The following is a 24,402-nucleotide window of genomic DNA, read 5'->3' on the forward strand; positions in this document are numbered from 1 at the left end:
TGGAAATCCTGTGTGGAACTAGGTACTATCTCATGACCAACTTACAGTTAGTTTCCAGGGCTGATGCACCAGCTATAATGTTTGAGGAGCATTGGCTACCTGGCTCGTAGGATTTGTCTAGGACTGAAGACAAAAATGCATAACTCTGCCCAGCCAGGACTAGGGATGGGTATAGCTGCAAGTATAATATAAATCAGGGTTGGGGCACCTGGGATTTTACAACCACTTTTGGAACCCCATGATTGTGACATGTTAGTTTTCGGTGTAGAGAATCTTATGGCATTTATTCTCTCAAACACATGAAAACAAACAGTGGACAAACAATTTCCTTGTTCTGCAACCTATGACAAACCCTTTACCTGACCCTAACACTTAACTTTTACCTAAACCCTAACTTTTATCCTATCCTCTAAATCTAACCTGAACCCTAACTCATTTATTTCTTGCACTGTTGTCACAGGAATGGGAAGTAAGATGAAAAGGTGAAATCTCCCAATTGAGCCATGGACTACAATAAAAATTTAACAGAAGTGTTTACTTTTCCGGAGTCTATCTACAGTAGAAAAAAAACATTATGCTTGGTGTTGGCCTTAAAAAAGAACTCCAGGAATTTAAAAAAACTTACCCTTGCAGTGGGGCTACCCCTGCACTGCAAGGGTTAAGTGCTCGTTTAGTCTAGGGGGAAAAAGAAACCAGATATACTCTACTGATCCTCTGTCCCATGGCGGTCAGCGCTCACCTCTCTCTCCACCACTCCGGCTGTGCAGTGTCCCTCTGCGTCCTCACATCTAACGCAAGTCTAAGGACCTGCATTAGACTTGATGATGTCACCAGAACCCAGGGGAAAGAGGCTACGGGGACTGGTATAGCAGCCCGATAGGACGAAGGTTTAGTTGAGTACATCTCCTTTAGATAAGCCCCCTAGACAAAATGAGCACTTTACCCTTGCAGTGCGGGGGTAGCCCCACTGCAAGGGTACTTTTTTTTGTAATTCTCAGAGTTCTTCTTTAAACAACAAAATACATACTAACCCTTAACTACCTAACTGTTAACTCTAACACTAAACCTAACACTTAAAGAAACTCTGGTGAATGGGGGGCTGCTGAAAGTATTTAGTGCAGACACAGAGGTGACTGCACATACCTGCAACAGCCACCAAACATTCCGGTAATGGCTGAATCTCAGGCCTTTCTGACAGGCAAAGTTATGGCACATCTAGTGATCAGCCAAGGAATGGATATGAGGGGGCTTAGCAGCAAGCTCCGACACTACCTGGAAGTGTTAGGGCTCATCCATACCAGCCTGCACGCTAAAATGCATACACGCTGACGTGTGTTGTGTAGGGGCGCTGCAATGTGTTCTTACGCTCTGTTTACTTTTTAATTTTTTTTATTAACTTTGAATGTCACAAAATAACACTTCAGTTCTACTGTATGCACAACATTGTGTTGCAGCATGCTACGGTGCAATGTCATGCAGTGAGGGCCATTGTGCTGCATAAAAGTGCAGACATGCTGCATTTTTACACAACTCATGGCAAGCACGTCAACACAAGGCTGCTACCTTAGAATACATTTAAAAAATCACACTGAAAACACTTTGTCATTAAAGGAGAACTATGAGGTGAGTCCTTTTCACTCACCTCATAGTTCTAGCCGACCTGTGACAATGAGACTGTCACAGGTCGGCTCAGTAGATCGGAAGGTGAGCGAACACATACCGGCGTTCGCTCACCTCTCGATCCTGTCACGGCTCTCTGCCGTGACAGCGGAGGGGCTGGATTCCTCCCTCCCGCTCCGATCCGCCAGCGCTGACTGGCGGAACGGACGGTGGAGGGGGCGGGTACAGCTGGCTCTGCCTCTAGATAGGCAGAGCCAGCTGTCAGTCACGCAGCTGGGCGGATTTGTCGGGATCCGCTTCAGCTGCGGCGTCTAAGTATACCGCGAACAGCAGCTCGCGGTATACTGCGGCGTCTCAGTATACCGCGAGCTGCAGCTCGCGGTACACTGCGCCTAGGGTGACGGGAGGACGCTAGTTTGTGTCCTCCCGTTACCCTAAAGAGAACTATGGGGAAAAGCCTTAACCCCATAGTTCTCCTTTAACAGGGTTAATCACAGAAGGGTGAAGAGTTTGGAGAAGGCAGGAGAAGTGATCAATCTAGGCCAAAATAGCTGAGGCAGAACGTGAGCTGAATTGGAGAATTTTTCCAAATCGGCTTTTTTTGCCTAGACTGTTCACTTCTCCTGCCTTCTCCAAACCCTTCACCCTTTTGTGAATAACCCTGTAAATGTATATACATTAATGAAATTATTAAAGCCAAGGAAACCTCTCCGTATAATGTATTAGCATAATGACTAAGCAACGGCTAACTGCCCAGAGCTTTTGCAATGGTTACTTTGAGCCACGTGTGTTTTTGGACAACTATGTACCCAGCTTTTTGTTATTTGCTGAGATCCATGAATTGTTAGTACATATTCTGTGACATAACGTTATCAGACAGTAGGATCTGAATAAGATCAGAGAGGCCATCAAGCTATAGATTGAAATACAAGGTTTATCTCCACAGATAAGAGACCATAAAATCATTTAGTTGTTAGAGGCACATAAACGTTTAGGAAATCATTATCAATACCTTGTCTCTCACAGAGATGATCCTGTTTTGACACAATCCATTTCCCTTTGTCAGGTGGGAGATTGAACATTAAAACGCCAACATTTAAGATTAGTAATGTGGACTTTGCATCTTGCTGACGATGCCTTACCAGCATTAAAAACTACACCCCATTGCTGCTTCTTCAGACTTTTTTTTATAAGATGTGTAAATTCCAGCAGAATGCCCCGTGTCAACCATTGTCCATGTCCATCCCAAAACTGGGAGGATTCTGACATACTTCATCATCATCACAAGCTGCTCACTGTGCAGTCAGTAGATGTAAGATGACCAGACCAGCCTCTGGGCTCATTCCGTATTATACAGGTCCAGGTAAGGAGACATTGGTCAGAAATTGTATTTTATTATAAGCAGTAATAGGACTGTATTTTAGGTTCCATATAAAAAGAGTGCCTGGTGCAATCCCTATTGGAGGCATGTGCTGAGTCTATGATGACACTTATTTGCATATTTTGTACACAATGGTACAAGAATGCATTACACCATCTGGAGTGATCATTGTCTGTACGAAGGTCAGTACAGTATAGGTGGCAGTGTTTTATGCAAAGTGTTGGATTTGCTTAATTGTTTAGTTTCATATAGGCAGCATTTTCCTAATTTAATGCATTACATTTAAATGTATATACAGATGAAATAATGTTTTGGTTTTGTTTACTTACTTAGGCATATCATCTATTGATATTTTAAAATAACAAAGAGTGGTAACCTGTACCAACAATGTATTTTATTAAGCGTAAATCCCAAAGAGCCGCACTCTGATGCTATCATTCCAATAAAAATAATTGATTGACTACAACAAGATACAGCTTCTCCCTACCAAGGTCTGCTCCACTCTAATTTACTTCATTGGTTTTCCTGTATTACATTGATGGAATTGAAATATGATGTGTTGTTGCTGTGGGTTACTGCACAACAGAATTGTAAGTAAATATTATCTGTCACCTTGATGTTTACCTGGATTGGAAGCCTCGATTGTCAAAGATTGGGCTGCATACTACTTCAGAATGATGTGAATCACCTGCCTAGCTTTACTGTGACTGAGGAGACCATTCCAGGACTATTCCTAAGATCACAACCATTGTAGTTACAGGCTTTGGAGCCCCGATTAATGTAAAAATAACAGGTTCCCTTTAAAGTCCAATGGGATGAGAAATTTGATGAAAGTTGTCTGTCTTCAGCTAATGGTTGGCAGTCTAGATTTATTTGGCTAGATTTATTTATTGTTGTTGGCTGAAATTCATTAACCAATGTTGTCTGTTGCCGCTCTTGCTTCTCCATACACCATTAAGCAGACATCCTTAGATTGCAGGATAACACACATTGAAGTTTCTTAATCACAGAGGTTGCCAATGCTTGTCTGTAATCCCAGGCTTTATACAAAGCAGAAATAAAGAGGCCATTTGACAGGGTTCCAGGACATTGTTCTGTAGCAATTGCATGTCCTATGTTGCAAGTTACATTTACTCTCACTTGTTCCAAAGCCAGCAGCCGGTCATGGCCCTGGAACAGTAAGAGTGATTCATAGGTTTACAGTAGCTTGTCTGGGAAACCTTTGTTAACCATTGGGTGTGTATGATATCTCATCATTATAAATGTATAATGCTACATTTATACTAGACAGTATTAACGGGACACTAAACTCAGGAGTTAAATCTTAAAATTGCATTAGTACCTCAACTATTAACATAAATGTATCTTATTTGTGTATCACTCGGCTGTAGATCCTCAAATCATCTCTGAATTGGTGCTGCCACTGTCCTTCCTTCTGGAGGGGGCTACTTGTGTTCCCCATGGTCCCTGTGTGTGTTGTAAAGTAGTCACCACTCCAAGCTCACACCTGTGATGTACTACAATCTCATGGTTAGTTTACTAATTTGTATTGAGATTGTAGTCCATCACGGGAGCGAGCTTGGAGCGGTAACTACTTAACAACACACACCATGGGGAATAAAAGTAGCCCCCCTCCAGAAGGAAGGACAGTGTCAGCACCAATTCAGAGATGATTTGAGGATCTACAGCTAGTGATACACAAATAAAATACAGTTTTGTTCATAGTTAGGATACCTAAATGCATTTTAAGGTTTAACTGAGTTTGTTTTCTCTTTAACAAACTTAATGCTTCCCAGATCAAGTTCTCCTGTGTTTGTTCTGTACTTGAGTTCATCTCCATTTCAGACATGTTTAGGGCTTGTTCACACCGAATGCAGACCAGATCTGCATGGGTTTCTGCACACACAGTGCAGTGTGTTTTGCTGCATTTGTTGCCGCGTTTTAGGTTTTTTTAGTCTAAAATGGGCTTTCAGTGCGTTCCAGAGCAGGTAAAATAGGGCTTGCTGCAGTTTTTTTACATGCTCTGGAACCGAACGCTGCGTTGTGAACTAGAGCCCAAAATACCATTGGAATACATTGGACGCAGTTTTGATCCGGTCTGCAACTGCTCTGCTCTGCTCCTGGAACACGCTTGGTGTGAACTAGCCCTCAGAGTATGTAATCTTCCCCCGGATGCACAGATTCTATCTTCTCTAAACACAGCTAAACTGAAAGTACCTGAACGCATGTAAACACACAGTGTGAATGATACCAATACAAAACATTACATGCCTCTATATGTATTTACTAATGTCCTATAAACACATAAAAGGGATGTATGTCACTGCCATTTTGAAAGAGACCATGTACATGTACCATGTACATTTGTTGTATCAGTTTGCATACCATGTACATTTGTTAGTTTACTATGAATGTGTTACTGTACCTAAAATGCTAATGTATTTTCTTTTCTTTTTGGAAGAGAGGATCTGCATGTGTGACTCTGCACTGTTCATACTATATGACTCCTTGCAGAGGTGTACATGTGGGCCTACTAGAATGCCGAGCTGGCAGAAATTAATATGTGACTGACTGCAGCTCCTTTTGAACTTTATCCTGTTCACTTAGACTGTTTGCACACAGTTCTATAGGCAAGCATTATTCCACTTGTTCGTTGTCTTGTCTTATAAATATAGAGAATTGATATTTAAAAGGACATATCGGAATTGTTTTATTCGGTCTTGGTGTTGATGTGTGGAAGTTGATGTGTGGATGTACATTGTACTTGGCTATGCAAACTGCCATGCAACAAAAGAAATCATCCATTAACCTGAATAGATGTTGATATGAACACTTTTTTGCAGAATTGCATATTACTTACGATGGCCATAAACAGGCAGATTGGTCTAAAATTATGATTTGAAAGCTGATAAGGTATTCTGAACCCACTGCTTAGTATCTGTAGTTTCTGCTGCATCTGAGGTTTCTGCAAGTTCTGCAGCTGAATGAAGGTCTTCCTGCCTGTTCCCCCTTCTGCTCCATAGGTCAGAGGCCCACTTACATCATCATGGCCATAGCCCTGTGTTATACATGAGGACACCGGGGGACAGTCCACAAGCTGGTGCTTATAGTGGCGCCTGGAGGGGGTTTGTATCGTAGAGCATGCATTATCGGGGGATTGGATTAAAAGTCATGTGTTCATTAAAGATCTGTCGAGATTCGGTGGGAAGAAGTTATCGACCCATGGTTTCCATGCTTTATTGAATTTGGAGAGGTTGTGGGGGAGTTTTTTCATCTCAATGGAAATAGGCATTAAACTAATTTTTGGAGTGGCTTTCATCTTTTGTATATTTGCCCTCTTTAATATTTTTGTTATCATATTTAAAGCCTCTGTGCACAATGACGTTGACATTCACAATGACATTGTCACACAATGACATTCACACTAAGCGACACTCACCTCGAGCGGATTTCTGCGCGGCGGGATAGCGCGATTGTTCGGGTGACGTTCCAGCTGTATTCAAAAAGGGTCCTGCACAAGTGACAGCGACAAGCGACTAGCGATGGGCGAGATGGAGCTGTACATTAGAACAGCTCCATTGAATATAATTGGCCGGCGACTTCTCACGATATCGAAGCGGCAAAAATGCGCGAAATTGCGGGATTTATCGCTCAGTGTGAATGGGCACCAACAGGGTTAGAGCAGTTAAACATTCTTTTGCCTCAACAGCAACCTGCTGTCATGCAGGCTTTCTTCTACACAAGACAAATCTACTTGTTTACCTACCGGGCTAAGTACAGCTCCCGCTGTACATACAGGCCGCTCAGATGTAACCTCTGCATGTCTCATAGATTCCAGTACTGCAGTCATGCCTCCACCTCCTCTCCTCCTGGCCATTCACAAAATACACATCCCCAGGCATCGTTTTGTGAATGGCAAGGAGAGGAGCGAGGCAGATACACGAACACTCTCCTGGGTCTTGCAGCGCTTATATCCGAGTGGACTGGAAGTACAGCAGGAACTGTACTGGGCCCAACAGGTAAACAAGCAGATATGCAGGACATAGGAGAAAGCCTGCACAATAGGGGTTGCTTTTGAGGAAAATTAATGTTTTACTCCTTTAGACCTGGTAAAGTAAATGTGCTCAGAGTTGGGCTTCAATCAGATTTTACAATCAGGCTTCATCCCCAATCCTAAGGATCGTTACACCTACATTAAACTGATCTTTCAGCTGTTTCCTTTCTTCACCAAAAGATACAGTTTAGGGCCTAAACTGAAATGAGGGATTAGCATTTGACTTTTCAAAAAAGTCAAAATATGCCTATCGGTACACATCACTGTTCAGTTTGCCTAAACTTTAGGCAGACTGAACAGTGATGTTACCGATAGGCATATTTTGACTTTTTTGAAAAGTCAAATGCTAATCCCTCATTTCCATCACTTACATCTCTCCCTGACCACTGACATATATAGTGAGCAGTGATACAGGACTGTAACAAGAAGGACTGAGGTGTTAATAACTTGCAGTCAGTGATTGACAACCACGCGTCAACATTTTTGCACAGTGCGAAAGCCAAGGCCTCGGTATGCAACAGGTAAATACCTGATTTCCGGAGCACAGACTAGAGAACATTTTTTATGGATTGACTGTGAACCAGTAGGTCTTTGGGCTGAATAATTCATTTAATGGCGGCAGAATCTGTAAACAATGGTGAAGGAGAAGGATGCTTTGACAGCTGTTGAGATAAGATATAAGCTACACAGTGCAATGTTTTCAATGAGCAGCCAACTCATAGACTTGTATTGTGAAAAGGAGCACAATCACTGGGTAGAACTGAAAAGCATTAGGCAGAACCTGCATGTATAAAGAGCAAATATGACTAAAATAAATATAGTACAGGGATACCTTAGGTCTCAACATACAATTGAGTAAAGCTGGCCATACACTCCTAGTGAATCAGCCGAATTAGGAGCAGTGTGTGGCCCCTTCGGCAACCCTCCATTCATCAAAAGCCAATTTTTTTATCGACTTTTGTAGAAGGAGCTGGTCTAAAAGTTTGTGGCTGAACAGTTCAGCTGCAGTCACTGTTCTGGTATTCCGACAGCTGCACACCCACCGTTGTTAGAATAAAATAGCCGGTGGGGGGGATTCCATCATCCATGCTGTTTAGCATAGATGGGCAAATTAAGTGTTTTTTTAGGCTGAACGAGAAAAAATGACTAGTGTATGGCTAGCTTAAGCTCCTCAGCACCTTACAATTATCACAAGCAGTGTTTGTGAATCTCTTCCAGTACAAAGTATAGATAGTGGCATTTTATTGGACTACAGCAGACCAAGAAAGCCATCCCCAGCTACACTCAACAATATAAAAAGTAATAGAGGGCGCATGTGCGGAGGCTGCACATGACAGGTGGTTTCTAGGACGGCTCCGCTACTCCCTCGTGCAAACTACTCAAGAACGCAGACACTTACCTCTGACGATACCTCCCTTGGGCTCCCGCAATGCCCAGAATTGCCAGGGAAATCCTATTGCTGAGGCGATGGCACAGGCCTCAGCCACCATGGCACAAATGCGTCTCCTCCACCGGCTACCTCTGAACCTGCAGAGTCTGTCTCCAGTAGCAATATGGAAGACGGCTGCACAGACAGTGATCGATCTCAGGTGAAATCACACTCTGCCTTGCTCCAGCAGTTTGCATCAATGCTGCAAAAAGCCCTCTAAGCAAATAACGGATCTGCACTGCGACCACGAAAGATGATCTCTTAGGTGAGGTGACTGCTCTTGACAAAGAGATAGACTCTCTCCGGGAGGACAAAAATTCTCTCCTTTCTAAATTGGAAGACATTGAGAATTGCTCCCGCCGCTCAAATTTGCGTATGTGATGACTCTCTGAACATATCATGGACCTATTGTCCACTGCCACGGCCCTTTTCCACGAACTGGCCCCTGATATCCCTGTGGAACATCTGTAAATAGAACGCATCCAGTGGACCCTTAATTGTAAGAAGCCTGAGGGACTCCCACGAGACGTGCTGGTGAAATTGCTTTACTACATGTTCCACGGTTTCTCTGTCTCTGGTTAGGGCTCTCTATGCGTATGCAACTGCACAGCACTCCAGGTGACACTCCTGATGGTCTGTATACCCTGCTAAACCTCCTGCTCCCATGGCTGTTTTCTCCGGTCCCTGATCGGAGTTCTTATCTTTGCTACTGGATCCTTTTTTCAAACTTTCGCCCACTATCACACACTCCGCTTAAGGACTGCCTATCCAGAGCAGAGCTGTAGCTACCTTCTTTTGCGGACCTCTGTGTACCTCAGCTCTTTTCTCCAAATGATTGCCTAAACTGGTGAAAACATTGCAGAGATTTTCCCTTTTAGGCTTTTATAGACACACTTCTTCCTTCAAACGGTCACACCAATGTAACAGAGCATCCTCTTCCTACCTCCTGAATAAGCCCCTATATTGGGTGTGAAATGCGTTGAGAAATATTGTGGCACCCCTTGATACCTATGACATCATAAAAATATCACATTTTTGGGACTCTATATGGTCTTTGGATAGGTAATCAATATTGCTGGCATCTCTATAAGGGATGTCTTGATTATATGCCACAATATGAAGGAAGGATCGTTGTTTTAAGTGCTTTATTATGCACTATCAAATTTTCTTTTACAGGTGAAACTCGAATAATTAGAATATCGTGCAAAGTTCATTTATTTCACTAATGCAACTTAAAAGGTGAAACTAATATATGAGATAGACTCATTACATGCAAAACAAGATAATTCAAGCCGTGATTTGTCATCATTGTGATGATTATGGCTTACAGCTCATGAAAACCCCAAGAACCCCAAATCCACAACCTCAAAAAAGTAGATTATTACATGCAATCAATAAAACAAGGATTGTACGTAGAACAATATCGGACCTCTGAAAAGTACAAGCATGCATATGTACTCAGTACTTGGTTTGGGCCCCTTTTGCAGCACTTACTGCAATTACTTTTGCACGATATTCTAATTATTCGAGTTTCACCTGTATATTTGTGTATAAAAAAAAAAGATGTAATCTTAACCTACATCTGTGCTATATCAGTGGTGTTTTTGATACCTTAAAAGCCCTTATCTTTGCCACCTTATTATACATTTCCTCTTTGGGTGTGGTATCGCCTTTGCTCCATATTTATCCCCAAATTCTATGTATAACATTCTCACAATCCAATTGCTGATTAATAGCAACATAAAATGCTGAAGCTAAATTCCCATTGTTATGATAAGAATCTAGAGACAAACTTGAAATAATCTCTTCAGAGACACTGGGTATTTCACTATTCTCATCATTTGATGCCATTTTCCCATTGATGATGACAGTTTGTTGTTTTCCATTTTGGCATGTTTTCTTCTTTTACGGTATTCTGCCCATTTGGTCATTTAGAATTCATTATAGGATCTTGTTCAACAGGCTAAAATAAAAATACTACTCTGTAAATAAAATATATAATTAAAGCCATGTGTTATCTATATAAATGGCAGTATACTGTAACTCCCATGAATATACAGGTGAAACTCGAATAATTAGAATATCGTGCAAAGTTCATTTATTTCACTAATGCAACTTAAAAGGTGAAACTAATATATGAGATAGACTCATTACATGCAAAACAAGATAATTCAAGCCGTGATTTGTCATCATTGTGATGATTATGGCTTACAGCTCATGAAAACCCCAAGAACCCCAAATCCACAACCTCAAAAAAGTAGATTATTACATGCAATCAATAAAACAAGGATTGTACATAGAACAATATCGGACCTCTGAAAAGTACAAGCATGCATATGTACTCAGTACTTGGTTTGGGCCCCTTTTGCAGCACTTACTGCAATTACTTTTGCACGATATTCTAATTATTCGAGTTTCACCTGTATACTGAGCCTGACAACTGAAATCATATGCTATATCTGAGTGTGATATAGCATGACTCCTATCACTAAAAATTTATCAGACACAGACGGTGTTACAGTAGGATTTCCTAAAGTTTCCCCTACCTATACTTTAAACAGCAGCGTGACATAGTTTTCCTCCAGAGTCATCTGAGAATGCTAGTAACTAATCTGAATCGACTGGTGCCAGGCCAGTCAGGCTGAAGCATGTCTACACTTACTAAAGAGCTTATCTAGGAAACACTTTGGTTATATTTTAATTTTGGCCTTTTGGATCTATTCTTCACAGTTTAAATAATTACCACCAACCAAAGCCAATATTCCATTTAAATCACTTCTCGGCATCTCATCTTTCAATGCTTAACTGAATAAGTTGAAGAGCAAAGCTGATTGGTTACTATGGTCAACTGCTCCAGATTCTGTTTGCTCCAGTTTTGATAAATTCCCCTTAAGGAAGTCACATCTCCATAGCACGGGCACAGTCCTTTGTAAATAAATTTGCTGCTGAAATGTGTTTATAAACTAACTTGTTTCTTTTAATGACTCTTTAATACAGGCCAGAATGTGCAGTAAAGGAGCAGACATGGAGAAGGAATTGAACAGGAAAGTAAAGGGCCGGGTAGCCACACAGAAGCGGAATCCAAATATTGATGGAGGCTGGGCATGGATAGTGGTCTTATCTTCATTCCTTGTCCACTTGCTGGTTATGGGATCACAGATGGCACTTGGCATTCTCAACATGGAATGGCTGGAAGAGTTCAATCAAAGCAGAGGTCTGACAGCTTGGGTCAGCTCCCTGACAATGGGCATCACACTGATTGTAGGTATGAAATTGCATTAGAAGGGTCTGCCCTTTGTATACATCTCCGAAACACTGTTTAGTCTTTCCTAAAGCTGATAATTGATGTGACCGACTCCTAAAGGGGGGAATTGTTAGAGAGCATTTTTTTGTAACCCATCCAACTATCACTATTTTTCTCCCCTAAGATTAGTTGCCCCAATAGTCTCTCCCTTTTGCCACCTTCATGACTTGGCCAAACCAGGCACTTATGTCTATGAAGAGCTCTGTCGTGTAGTGTCCTGTAGTGGTGTTACCCCTGCACTGCAAGGGTTAACTGCTCATTTTTGTCTAGGCATATGGTGAAGAGGACTTTGTGATCACTGCATCCCTGGTAGTTAGTGCACACCTCGTTCCCCCTACGCTCCAGCTTGATGACTGTCCCTCAGTGTATTCACATATAATGCAAGGCTATGAGCACTGCATTAGATGGGATTATATCAGCAGGTCTTTAACCGCCAGGAAAAGGGGGGAAGAGGCTGTAGGCATTCATTTTGGAGCCAGTGGGAGCGAGGGATCAGGAATGTAAAAACAAAGGTCCCCTAGACAAAAACGAACTGTTAACCCGTGCAGTTGAGGGGTAGTCCCACCTGGAGAAAGGCTTTAATTTACTTAACAGCATTTATATTACCGTATGTAAGCTAAAAGTCCCCTACAGGAATACAAGAAGCTGTGTTGTTGCATAGATGACATAATTCGTTGTAACAGGCTTTTATTATTTTATCCTGCAGGTCCTTTTATTGGCTTGTTCATTAACACTTGTGGATGTCGGAAGACGGCTATGATTGGAGGGTTCTTGACGTCACTTGGATGGGCGCTGAGTGCTCTTGCCACCAATGTCCATTTTTTGTTCTTTACATTTGGAGTGATGGCTGGTAAGTACAATACAGTCATCTTTTAGAGGCTATTTCTCTAATATGAACTGGAAAACTCACATAAACAAACCTTACCCAAATCTGGGCCATTTAGATCCCGTGCTTTTCACATGTAATAATATAATGTTCTGTTGTTTAAGAGAGATATTCATAAAGATGTATTAGGGATGCACAGATACTTTTCGAGTACCAGTGCAGATACTTGGCATTTTCATGAGAACTATCAGGGTTGCAGCGGTTGCAGCTGGGACCTGGCTCTGGCACTCCACCACTGTCCTGAAGTCATTAGTCTGTATTGTTGTAGAAAAACTGTCACATGACAATAAACAAAAATGTATCAGTACTCGTACTTGTAAGTACTCGGCAAGTACCAGTACTCGCAAAACTGGTATCTGTGCATCCCTTTATTTATATTTATAAAAACAAAATCATACATTAAAACAGAGATGTACAAATCCCAGGAGCTCCGTGTGTTCCTTACAAATGACAGCTGCCTCCTAATTTTTGAATTTTTTTCTAGTGTAGTCTTGGAGCTCAAAAGTATCTGTACTTGTACCGAGTACTGTACTTGGTATCTGTGCAACCCTGATATTTACTGATGTTCTGTGTGCAGAAGCAGAGAGGGGAGCAAGGAGAAATTAGCTGAATGGGACATAGCAGTCAGGGCTGTCCCCATACTGACCAGCCTTTGCCTCAGGCGGCATCTCTTTGGGCCCTGTAGGGGGGCAGCAGGGCATCCCAGGTTGCTAATAGCTGGTTGGGGAGATGTGTAAGGGCCATAGGCGAAAAGGTTAGGGACACCCCTGTGTACACTTTTAGATGAGGTCTCCTGACCTCTATTGGGTGTATGTCATATGAGAGTGGATAAAAGTAATACAAATGCATCAATCTTATTTGTACCGTAATTGCGTAGTATACCCACATGGCATCCACTGCATTCACTGATAGGGCAGTGCAGGCCACTTGGTGGCTGAACCTTATTATCTAAAGCAGCTCAATTAGCATAAGTTTGGACCTTGGTATATATGAGACTATTAAGCCATTTCCAAGAATTCCAGGTGCTGCTTACAAATTACCTGAATAACTGGAAAACAGTTGCAGTTGCTACCGTCCCTACACTCCAATTTTAAAAACATATTAAGGGGAATTTATCAAAACTGGATCAGACAAAATCTGGAGCAGTTGCCCAGGGCAAGCAATTAGCTTCTCTCTTCAGTTTCCTCAGTTACCATTTGAAATTGAAAGAGTGCCATGCATAGCTTGCTTTAGAATCATGGGTCCATTGTAGCATATCTTCTTTATTCCCAATAGATTTCACTCCTGTACCCCTATCATACAGTGTGATAGAGACGTTTCATTTAATATAGACAGATGAAAGTCACTGTGTATATCTGTTCCTTTGCCAGGTATCGGGAGTGGGATGGTGTACCTGCCTGCAGTGGTAATGGTGGGTCAGTATTTTCATAAGCACCGTGCACTCGCACAAGGACTGAGCACCACTGGGACAGGGTTTGGGACATTTCTGATTACGGTTCTGTTGAAGTACTTGTGTGCAGAGTTTGGCTGGAGGAATGCCATGATAATCCAGGGAGCTATCACTCTCAACCTGTGTGTGTGTGGAGCCCTCATGAGACCCCTGGACAATATAGAAGAATGCAGCATGGAGAAGATAGAAGCTCACAAAGAAACTAATGAGGAGGCCGATGCTGGGAAAGCAAACAGCACACTACCTGAAGAGGGGGAAGATATTGCAGCACCAAAGTGTAAGGAGGACTCTAGCAATGGCATTGTCAAGACAGATATGAGCAAACTGGGAATCCTGAAGTCACTAACCCGCATAACTGTGACTGTGAGGTGTGGATTTTGGGCATGGTACTCTAGCTACTTTGGGGCATCCTCCCTCTTCACCAACAAGGTCTTTGTAGCATTTGTGGTGTGGGCGCTCCTGGCTTACTGTAGCTTTGTAATTCCCTTTATACACCTCCCAGAGATTGTGCAGCTTTACGGCATGACGGAGCAAAACAACATCTTTCCACTCACCTCAATTATTGCCATTGTGCACATATTTGGGAAAATTTTCCTGGGTTATATTGGTGACTTGTCATGTGTCAGTGCCTGGAATGTCTTCCTTGCATCCAACTTTACCATGGGTATCTGCATCCTGATCCTCCCACTTATGCAAGTATATGCTGCCCTGGCTGTGGTCTGTGCTCTTATAGGGTTCTCCAGTGGCTACTTTTCCCTCATGCCTGTTGTAACAGAAGATTTAGTGGGCATCAAGCAGTTGGCAAATGCCTATGGGATCATCATATGTGCCAATGGGATATCAGCGCTTCTGGGACCTCCATTTGCAGGTACAGTAAAATTACAGTAAAGCTGGGTTTTACTTTCATATACTATGATTTACTTGAGCTGCTTAATTTTTTGGTTTGTAAAAGCAGGAATTTGATCTGTTCTGAGCACCACATTTTGCTTTGCTGGATATTGAACGTGGCTTAAAGGAACATGGTTAAATATCAGAGGCGTAACTAGAAACCCCCGGGCCCCGGTGCAAGAAACCATTGAGGCCCCCCCCCCCCCATATCAGACGGGCACAGTACAAGGAACTGTGCCGGTCTGAGTGCGTGCGGACGGCAATGCATCCCTGCCGCACAGCTGCCGTACATGCTACGGGTGGCTGTGCAGGGATGTAGCGGCAACTCTCTGGAGGGGGGGCCCTCTTCTTCCTCGCTGGGCCCCCCCCAAGTGGCCGAACGCCAGGGCCCGGTCGCAATTGCGACCGCTGCGACCCTGGTAGTTCCGCCAGTGTTAAATATAGTCTAAGCCTGCTCACAGTACTCCCTAAACACATGGACCACAGGCCTTGTAACCACAAAATACTCCTTAATTATTGTACCACAAGAGAGAGTTTCACAAACACACATAAACCTAAAGGATTATCTTTAAAAAATAAAACAGAATATAGACAGAGAGGTGTCATTTGTGAATGCCTACCATAAAGAAGAACTTAATTAATATAGTCAGAAAGTCAATAAACACTTTGGTCAGGAGTATGTAATGTACAGAGGTAAGCACTTTGTTTTATCAAAGCAATTGCAACAGTTTTAGCCTCATAGATCATTTTTCCTTATGTGCAAATTTGTCTTTTAACATGTGCCCCTGTTTTGACCAGAGGAAAGACAACTGACATTGGTGGTCAAGGGGAGCATAAATACCTGGCATTGGTGGTTGAGTAGGAAAACAAAAGCCCAAAGTCGGTAGTCAGTGTAAGAAAGAAAATGCGCAGCTTCAGTGGTAAAAAAAACCAAAATGTGGAGCAGTGGTGCTTGGGTAGGGGGCTAGGGCGGCATTGTTGGTGCTCAGGAGGGGGTGCATTGGTGCTATATGGGGGTAAAGGGGGACTCCATAAATGGTGCGTACAAGGTGGGGGATATTGGTGTCAGTGGGAGTTATTGTTGTTCAATGGATTACTTACCTGTTCACCTTCTGTAGCCTACGCCTTGTGCCCGAACTATAGGACTCATGTCGGGCAGAAGATCACTCCAATTGACAGAGCAGCAACAGAATCGAAGCTGGTGCAAGAATAAGCATTCCAGCGCCCACCCGGCAGCTGGAGACCGATGAATTTTTAAAATCCCATGTACAGCACCCTGCTGGCCTCTCCCACCAGCCATGAACTGCCTGCATTGCACAAAGAAGCACAGATACCCAGTCAGGACATTACTAGGTTCAACATGTTGATGATAGGGAAAAAGGAACCAGGAAAGGCTAAATATAAGCAGATTAAACTTCGGTTTTCATACATTTTGGATGCATTTATATCCATGTATGTTGGTGCAGTTTCTATACTGATTTTACATTTTATTGAGGATTAAAGGGGAAGCTGGCAGATAGTCAGAACGGATTTGAATTGCTCTATCTCTTTTCCAACTGCATATCCATTGAACCAAGTCCTAGCTTGGTAAACTTTTCTATGAGAGCATTATATAGAACCTGTATCAAATACATTGCTGAAATCCACGGAGACCATGCTCAGGTGGTGCTGTGGACATAATTTTTATGCATTAGCTAAAAGAGTTTTTCGCATTCTCTGAAAAGGTGTGACTCTCCTTCAGCAGCAACAACATGCCATTGATAATTTATTATATTTGCTAATGTAATGTGTGAAATGACACATGCTTACCTTTGTGAAGAACAGGTTATGCTAGAAGACTAGACTATTACACTAAGTGACTCCAGTTAGCTCTGCAGAGCTATTCTGTACATTCAGCCCCCAGGTTCACCCTGGTTCAGTCTATACCTCACTGTATAGAACTTAAAAACCTATTTCCTTTATTTAACATGCAACAGTGCCAACATGGGGAAGAAAAGCAACCTAACATAAAGCACACTGCCCCGCATTTACATGGCAGACTTTGCTACACCATGCAGATGTGAAAAGGGTTTATGGATTGGCATAACTGACAATTTAGCATAATTTACAATGATAAGAGCTGAGAATCCCAAATGGCTGTATAAAGACGGCACTCAGTAAAGGGTTAACTTCTCTTCATGGCATGTCAATTCACAGCATTGGTACATACTTATTCTGCAACCCCTATTTCTGGAAGTGGCCTCCTCTGCCAGTTACTCATCCAGAAGAGGGCTTACAGCAAGGCCCAACCTTTAATCAAGTGGTTGAGCTCCATGATGGCAAAACCTTTCAGATTCTCTTCTAATATTTATGAGTGAGCTTAGCTGATTTGTATTATTTTGAAAATAAAACAATACCTTGTGAAAGATTGAGCTACTAACCCTATTCAAATATTACTTAGTAAAACAGTCAACATCAGCTTGTGATATTGACCTTGGTATACAAATACGTGCTAGCTAGTGACAATTACCTACTGATGTAACTAACGTGCAACACATTTGTTTTGTAAAGTGTAAAAACATGTTTGTCTTTAGCAGGATATTTCTAAGCAGGGTTACTAGTTCTAGCATACAGCCATCCTTGCATTTACTGCAAGTACATTCTGAATATAGGCAGTCATTAGCAGTATACCAATGCCTGCATGAAAAACTGCCCGGTGGGTAGGCTATGCAGATATACTTCTTGTATGCATGTACCTTTTAATTTTGGATTTTACTTTTCACACTCTGCCCTGTGATATTTTTAATGGGTTGGTCCAGGTCAACTATTTTTCAGGTATGTGCTTACGGTCTAAAACACCCACTGGTTTAAATTATTTGTAATTTCCAGTAGGTAAAACCCCAACAGAATGAATGGCTTAGCTTCCCTTACGTTGTGGAGTCTCAGAAGTCTTGAAATGTAAGACTACTAAGTTTTCTTTTTTAGTTTTAGATAGAGCAGGGAAAAGTTGGAACTAGGGATCCATTGAAATTTGGGCCGAAAATGGTACTAAGTTCAAATTTCCCATAGTACCAAAACAGCAGAAAGTAAGGTGCATCCCTAGCTTTTCTCCTCCCTGCTGGGCAACGGTGTGTGTCCCCTCTGATCCCTGCTGCACTCCCCTACCTGTGTTGGCAGAGGCAGCAGGGATCGGAGGGGACATAGACCAGCGCCCAGCGGGGAAGAGAGAAAACTGTCAGGATGCCGAGATGCCTGATGCAGGAGGAGACAGCTGTCAGCTGTCATAAGAGGCTGAGCTCTCCTCCAGCACCGCCCCACTCAGCCACCTGTGACAGGTGAGTCAGGATGGAGAAGGGGTTAAAAGCACATAGCAATCAGTACTGATCGCTGAGAGTTTGTAAATAACTAAGGACATAGTATGCACACTGTGTCCCCAATTATGAATGAACAGGAAGTGCTCTAAATCACTTCCTGTTCATTCATAATTGTGGACATAGTAACTGATACTATCTCCACGGTTTATGAATGGACAGGAGAACTCAGTATAGAGGCTTCCTGCTCATTCATAGCAGGGCCTGCAGAAAAAGAGATTTAGGATTCTGTGTCCTCAATCTCTTTTTCTATTTTAAAAGGGAAATATCAGGGGTCTGTTTAGACACCTGATTTTTCCCCAAAGCCCCTAACAGTAAAAAAAAAATTATAATTTATATATTTTTTTAAAAGGTTAGGGAAAAAAAAGTAATTTTCGATTTCGGCCTGACAGATTTTTTTATTTTGGTTTCGGTCTAATAATGTAATTTCGGTGCATCCCTAGTTGGAACCATTGTCAGGTTTTAATTTATTTGGACCTCTGGCCTCATTACACTTAATGGCCACCATTACTGGAAGAGTAACAGAGTTAAGTGCTCTCCAGCATATACACGGACATCACTAAAAACTCAACAGAGGTTCTAAATCTTTCACACTCACAAATCAAATTCAAAAGATCCATCAGAAATTCCCAGACAACCACGGGATAAGGATGACCTGGGGACTCATGTGCAGAGATACAGCTGATAAAGTCTCTGACATATATGAAAAGATACAGTGGAGGGTGACAATATAAAACAGCATTTTTAGGGGCCCATTCCATAAAGGAGTCGCTAAAGGCTTGCCAGCAGGACCAAGTTTCTGAAGCCTTATCAGATCTATTATGGTCGGATGCCACTAGGTCTTCCATAGTATAGATATCATTCATTATCTCTGGGATTGGACAGACTTGCAGTACCTGGAGAAAGCTCTAGCTGCTAACAAGCAATGGCACAGAATACCTTTCTTCAGTTGGGAGACGGACCCTGCAGTCATAGACAAGAGCAGGGGTGTGGAAATTTTGGAAAAAAACTACTTGTCCAAGGACTAAAGCGGGGGCCGAATCTACTTGTCCTTCCTGACAATCTACTTGTCCTGATCCAAAAAAAATAATTTTAACCAAAACCGTGTTTAGCAGTGCTAAGAAGCGCTTCTCATTGGTCAGTGCCGTCAGGTGACCGTGTTGACCAACGAGTGCTTGCAATTTGCGAGCGAAATTCAGAATACATGGAACAGGTACAGATAGTACACCCGTACTGGTGGAGGGGGAAGGACCGTTCGCCGAAAGGTAAGTATAGTGGGAGGGAGATTTGTGCGTGTAATTCCATTTCCCCAATTTACTTGGGAAAGTGAATTTACCCTTTAGGGTGGGTGCAGACCTGCGGATTCCCGAGACGTGCGATAACCGCTCTTGCCGCTCGTCAAACCAGCCCTGCTACTTGTCCGTATCAGGGCTAAAACAGTGAAAAAACTACTTGCCCGGCGCCCGGAACTACATGTCCCGGGCGTCGGGCGATACGAATTCCACACCCCTGCAAGAGAGCCACCTTAGGAGATAGATGTACACTAGAGATGGTCATTTTATGATTACAAACAAAAACTGAGGACCAAAATCTAGCAACTACAGGGCAACTCCACCATAGGTGCAGATAGGTCCCTACTTCCATAGCACATCGCCAGCAGCAATTGGAAAGGGATGGATACATCCTGTGGAGATCTTAAGGTGACCAGTACCAGAGAGACACAATCTTGTAATTTTCCTCCTGCATATAAAAAGACATGAATAATTTGTGAGTTAAGAAATAACACTTTCTTCAATCGTCTTCTGAGCAGGATTCACCCTGGATATTCCTGTAACGTGTCTCAAATGGGGGTCGTCCTCCAGTTTTACCTCCCCCTGCACCCACCCATAGATAGAAACAGTGAGTAGGAGGAGCAGGAGAAGAAAAAAGCGTCTCTAGGGGTGTAAGCTGCAAGGGAACCCGTAGGGATGTTTTCATGTCACAGACAAAGCCACGTAATTGCGCAAAGGAAAATCAGTCGCCCGCCCTAGTTGATGCATGTGGAGCTGTCAAGGCGTCTGGGGCTTGCGCTAAGTAATCAACAACATGGCGTATTTAGGTCCACTGGTCTCTAGAAAAAGGGCCAAAGGCGGGAGAATGTACAAGAATGTACACCCAGGCCAAAACTCAGATTGTCAAAAAGTGAAGAGGTCCTTAATAAAATAAAACTGTCCCAAATAGAGAGCAAGGGGAGGGCCAAAAAAGGCAAGGAAGTCGCAAAAGAACGACGCTGTGGTGGGATCCAAGGAAGGGCTTGCAAGTCAAGGTAGCTAAGAGAATATTCCAATTGCATTGAGAGTTTGTCAACTCGATGGTGGAACCAGTCCGACAGTCTAGTGAGGAGAGCAGCTTTATGATACACAACAAAACCTCTTTAACTGCGCTAGGATGTGTACAAGTAAACCAATTGATAGTACTTAAAAGTAAAATCACTATAACCAAATCTTAAATGTGTCCTGTACTGTGCTGCACTAGTATTATCTCTAAATTCAGATAAATATAAATATTTCCAATAAATCAAACATTAACATTTCTTGTTAATTACCCACATGTTTGTAATTATTTGATATCAATATTAGAACACTTTTAAAATCATATAAAGTCCAATGTGTCTGTGAAACACACATGTTGAAAAAACAGTGATTCAATCTTCCAAACAAATGTGCAGTGAATCTCAAAACCACCGTGCTCCTTATTTCTTCCGAACACACTCACTAGATGTTTAGGGCTACCATATCCAGGATAACCCATATACGCTTCCCACATTTACGGAGCTGTGCTAATCCATGTCTGAGTATTTCTCTTTTTTAAATGTATTTCTATTAATTAAAAAGGAATAATATCCAACAAAGTAAAACATTATTTTTGGCTGCAATGTCATACCCAGAACATTGTTCCTAAGCATTAGCTGGGGAATTATTATTTAACGCTAACAAAACATATAGAAACTGAAACTCTTATTGCTGACAAATTTGCTTTTGTAAGACTGAGCAATGAAATTACTAAAATCAACAGAAATGATATTGTATTTTTAATAAGCACACCTTTTGAATTTTTATTATATAAAAATTTTACTCAAGTATTTTTTCTGTGTTTTAAAAAAAATATTATTGGATACTGTTTCATATACAAGTTTGTAAATGTTCCCTCCACTGGTCAACTCTATGTGATAGAATGTACTTAGTAATCCATATTCAAGCCAAGTAGTGCTTTGCTCATTTAACTTTACTTGATCTAAATTACTATGTCCAGCACTGTACAAACATAAAAATACTATATATAAATAGCGCAATTCACAACAATACTATAGTACTAAAACAACCAAAAATTGTTGGTGGATTCTTATTCTTCAATCAACAGTGCATGAAAATAGTATGACAGACACAGCAAAAACTGATATATCTAGGGCACAAAGTGCGAAAAGTGGCACAACCAATATATGTAAAAGGAATAGTCTGCTGGAATAGTCCTAACGGAATAAAACTGCTGTGTATAGGTTTCCAAACTGTTGAATTTTTAAACACATGTGCAGTAAAGAATTCGTAAACTACCTATGTTTTGAATATCTCAAAAATGTCAGAGTAACCCTCGTACAAGTAGTAGTACAGTAGTGTGTATGGGCCCTAAATGAATTGAAACACTTTTGGGTATTACAGCTTTCACCTGAAGCTTCCTATACAGGTATTTTGATGTGTTATAGATTCCTCCTAAGCTAAATATTTCACTTCTCTCTTGCAGGCTGGATCTATGACATCACCCAGAAATATGACTACTCCTTCTACGTGTGTGGCTTGCTGTACATGGTGGGAATGATTTGTTTGCTTATGGAGCCCTGTCTCCAACCAAAGGAGTCTAAAACTAAGAAAACCACAGACATCCCTGAATCCATAAAATGCAATATAGATGTCTGAGTACATTTGTAATGTACCCTGATACCTATATTATAGAGAATAAGATCCTTTTGGCTGGTCAGTATTGTACCATACTTGTCCCAGTGTTTCCTGGTAGGCGTGGCATAGCAAGATCTGTATTTTTACACATGCTTAGCTACTTGTTGCCTTTCCTACATTTATGTAGGAAAGATTATTTGGAATATGAAAAGAAAATTGGGATTGTTTAAAAATGATAGAACCACAAAAACCTTTTCAGTCTTTTAAAGGCATCCCATAGGTGCCAGTAAATGATCATTACAAGTTGGGTCATGCAAAATTAAAGAAAAGTCCATAAATAAGCATGTTAAAGGACAGGTGTACTTCTAGTGCAGTTATTATTCCTCAGGGTACCATCATTCCTCCAACATTTTGGAAACTTTACTGAAAATTCAGCTCCTGTTAATCTTCAATGTGTTGTCTCCATCAAGACCCAGAAACTCTTCTAAATCTGTTTAGCCCTGAGCCGTATCCCCAGTGCATGCACAGACCAAACTCCAGTAGAGACTCCCACATCTTTTCAAGCAGATGACAGACTGTACCATTAAAGATAAATGGAGTTACGGGTGGGAAGGCTCCGAGGTGCAGGACTGACAAGATTTGGGGAGTTGCTTTGTGGTACAAGACAGACTAGAGGATGCTAAATTGCTAGGGAGCTACATTTTAGGTTAAATCCAATGCAGACTGATATGTCAGGTAAAAGTGGATGCTGGCAAGTAGAATCACATGCTGGCTTCCTAAAGCCCATCTTCGGGCAAAAAAAAACCTTCCCTTGCCATGGGGCCATCTCCACAATGGAAGGTTTGGGTGTTTTTTTTGTCTATGGGACTGGAGTTAAGCAGATTCACTTACCTGATCCCTAGTCCCCTGGCAGTCCCCACAGCCATTTTCCCCCTCTGTTCTGGCTGTTGGGGAGTCTCTCGGGCTTCCTGCTGTCTAATGCAGGTCTATGGAACGTGATGACATCAGCATTAGACGTGATGACATCAGCAGTCCTTAGACCCCAGGAGCAAAGGGGAAAAGAGCCTGCAAGGGCCAGACTAGTGGCCTGAGGGAGCCAGCAGAAGCAGGAATCTGCTTTGCTCTAGCCGTAGACAAAAACAAGCACTGCAATGGTAGTTTTTTGTTTGCCTGGATATGGGCTTTCAACCTTTTAGAGACTACAATGGTTAAATGCCCACTAGAATTCCCAGGTCTGCTTGGCAGGCGTATCCAGTACATTGGCTAGTTATGTTGTCATGTTATGTTGTGTTGATGCATTCTACATAATGCAGAATAATCTGGGAAATCAAGATGTAGAGTATGACATGTTTTTTATGGTGTTGTGGCATCGAGCAGAGACACAAGCTACTGCAGGGAAATTTCACCACTAGATGTGTCTGAAAGGTATAAACACCCTGCATTAATCTGAACTTAAAAATCCAACCGCACTGGCACTGAAAACGGAAAATTGTATCATACCTACCTGTAATTTTTCTCTACTGCCATGGCAGCATATGGCAGCATACTCATGATACCTACCTGTAATTTTTCTCTACTGCCATGGCAGCATACTCATGATAAGCTCTGCCCTTATCCTCCACCCACAGGACCAGTATAAATCTAAAAAAGAGAAAGATACCCCCGTGCAGCATTCTTGTAACTAGACTACGTCGCAGTTAGGGAGGGACATATGCTGCCATGGCTAGGCACCAGGAAAGGAAAATTACCGGTAAGTACGAAACAATTTTCCTGGTGTTTCCATGACAGCATACTCCTGATAAATAACGAGCTGACAGGGTGGGTAGCTGCAAACATTGTTGTTGTTCTCTGCTCACAAGATAATTGGTTCCACCTCTCTGAGAAGAGATGTGCTGTGTGTTCCCGCTTGTTTTTGAACATAAGCCACTGCTGACTTGTTGTCCATCCTTAGAACAAGTGGTTTCCCTCGCAACTTGCTGGGCAAAGCTCTCAGAGCTTTGACAGCCGCTCTGACTTCTAAGATGTTTGAAACCATCCCCTTGTGTAAAAATTCCACCTTCCTTGTACTCTAACTTCTCCACTCAGGGCTCACCAGCCCTTCTCGCTGGTGT

General features: G+C 42.1%; 1 protein-coding gene across 1 annotated transcript; it reads left to right on the forward strand.

The window, feature by feature from the left end:
- The first annotated feature begins 2,828 nt into the window (after positions 1 to 2,828).
- Positions 2,829 to 22,355, forward strand: SLC16A14 (solute carrier family 16 member 14). Its single transcript, XM_018568356.1, has 5 exons — positions 2,829 to 2,983; positions 11,482 to 11,749; positions 12,495 to 12,638; positions 14,045 to 14,992; positions 22,140 to 22,355. The coding sequence occupies exons 2-5, from the start codon at positions 11,488 to 11,490 to the stop codon at positions 22,310 to 22,312; spliced, it is 1,527 nt and encodes a 508-aa protein (XP_018423858.1). The 5' UTR covers positions 2,829 to 2,983; positions 11,482 to 11,487; the 3' UTR covers positions 22,313 to 22,355.
- The last annotated feature ends 2,047 nt before the right edge of the window (positions 22,356 to 24,402 follow it).

This window comes from Nanorana parkeri, unplaced genomic scaffold (assembly GCF_000935625.1).
Source record: "Nanorana parkeri isolate BGI_ZX_2015 unplaced genomic scaffold, ASM93562v1 scaffold1176, whole genome shotgun sequence".
Classification (NCBI taxonomy): Eukaryota; Metazoa; Chordata; class Amphibia; order Anura; family Dicroglossidae; genus Nanorana; species Nanorana parkeri.

What these genes read in the sequence shown, in the direction of transcription:
- SLC16A14 (XM_018568356.1), top strand. Translation starts at nt 11,488, where the DNA reads ATGTGCAGTAAAGGAGCAGACATGGAGAAGGAATTGAACAGGAAAGTA. An exon ending in GGGCATCACACTGATTGTAG is followed by an intron (nt 11,750 to 12,494) that starts GTATGAAATTGC and finishes TTTATCCTGCAG; the next exon opens with GTCCTTTTATTGGCTTGTTC. An exon ending in TCTGGGACCTCCATTTGCAG is followed by an intron (nt 14,993 to 22,139) that starts GTACAGTAAAAT and finishes TCTCTCTTGCAG; the next exon opens with GCTGGATCTATGACATCACC.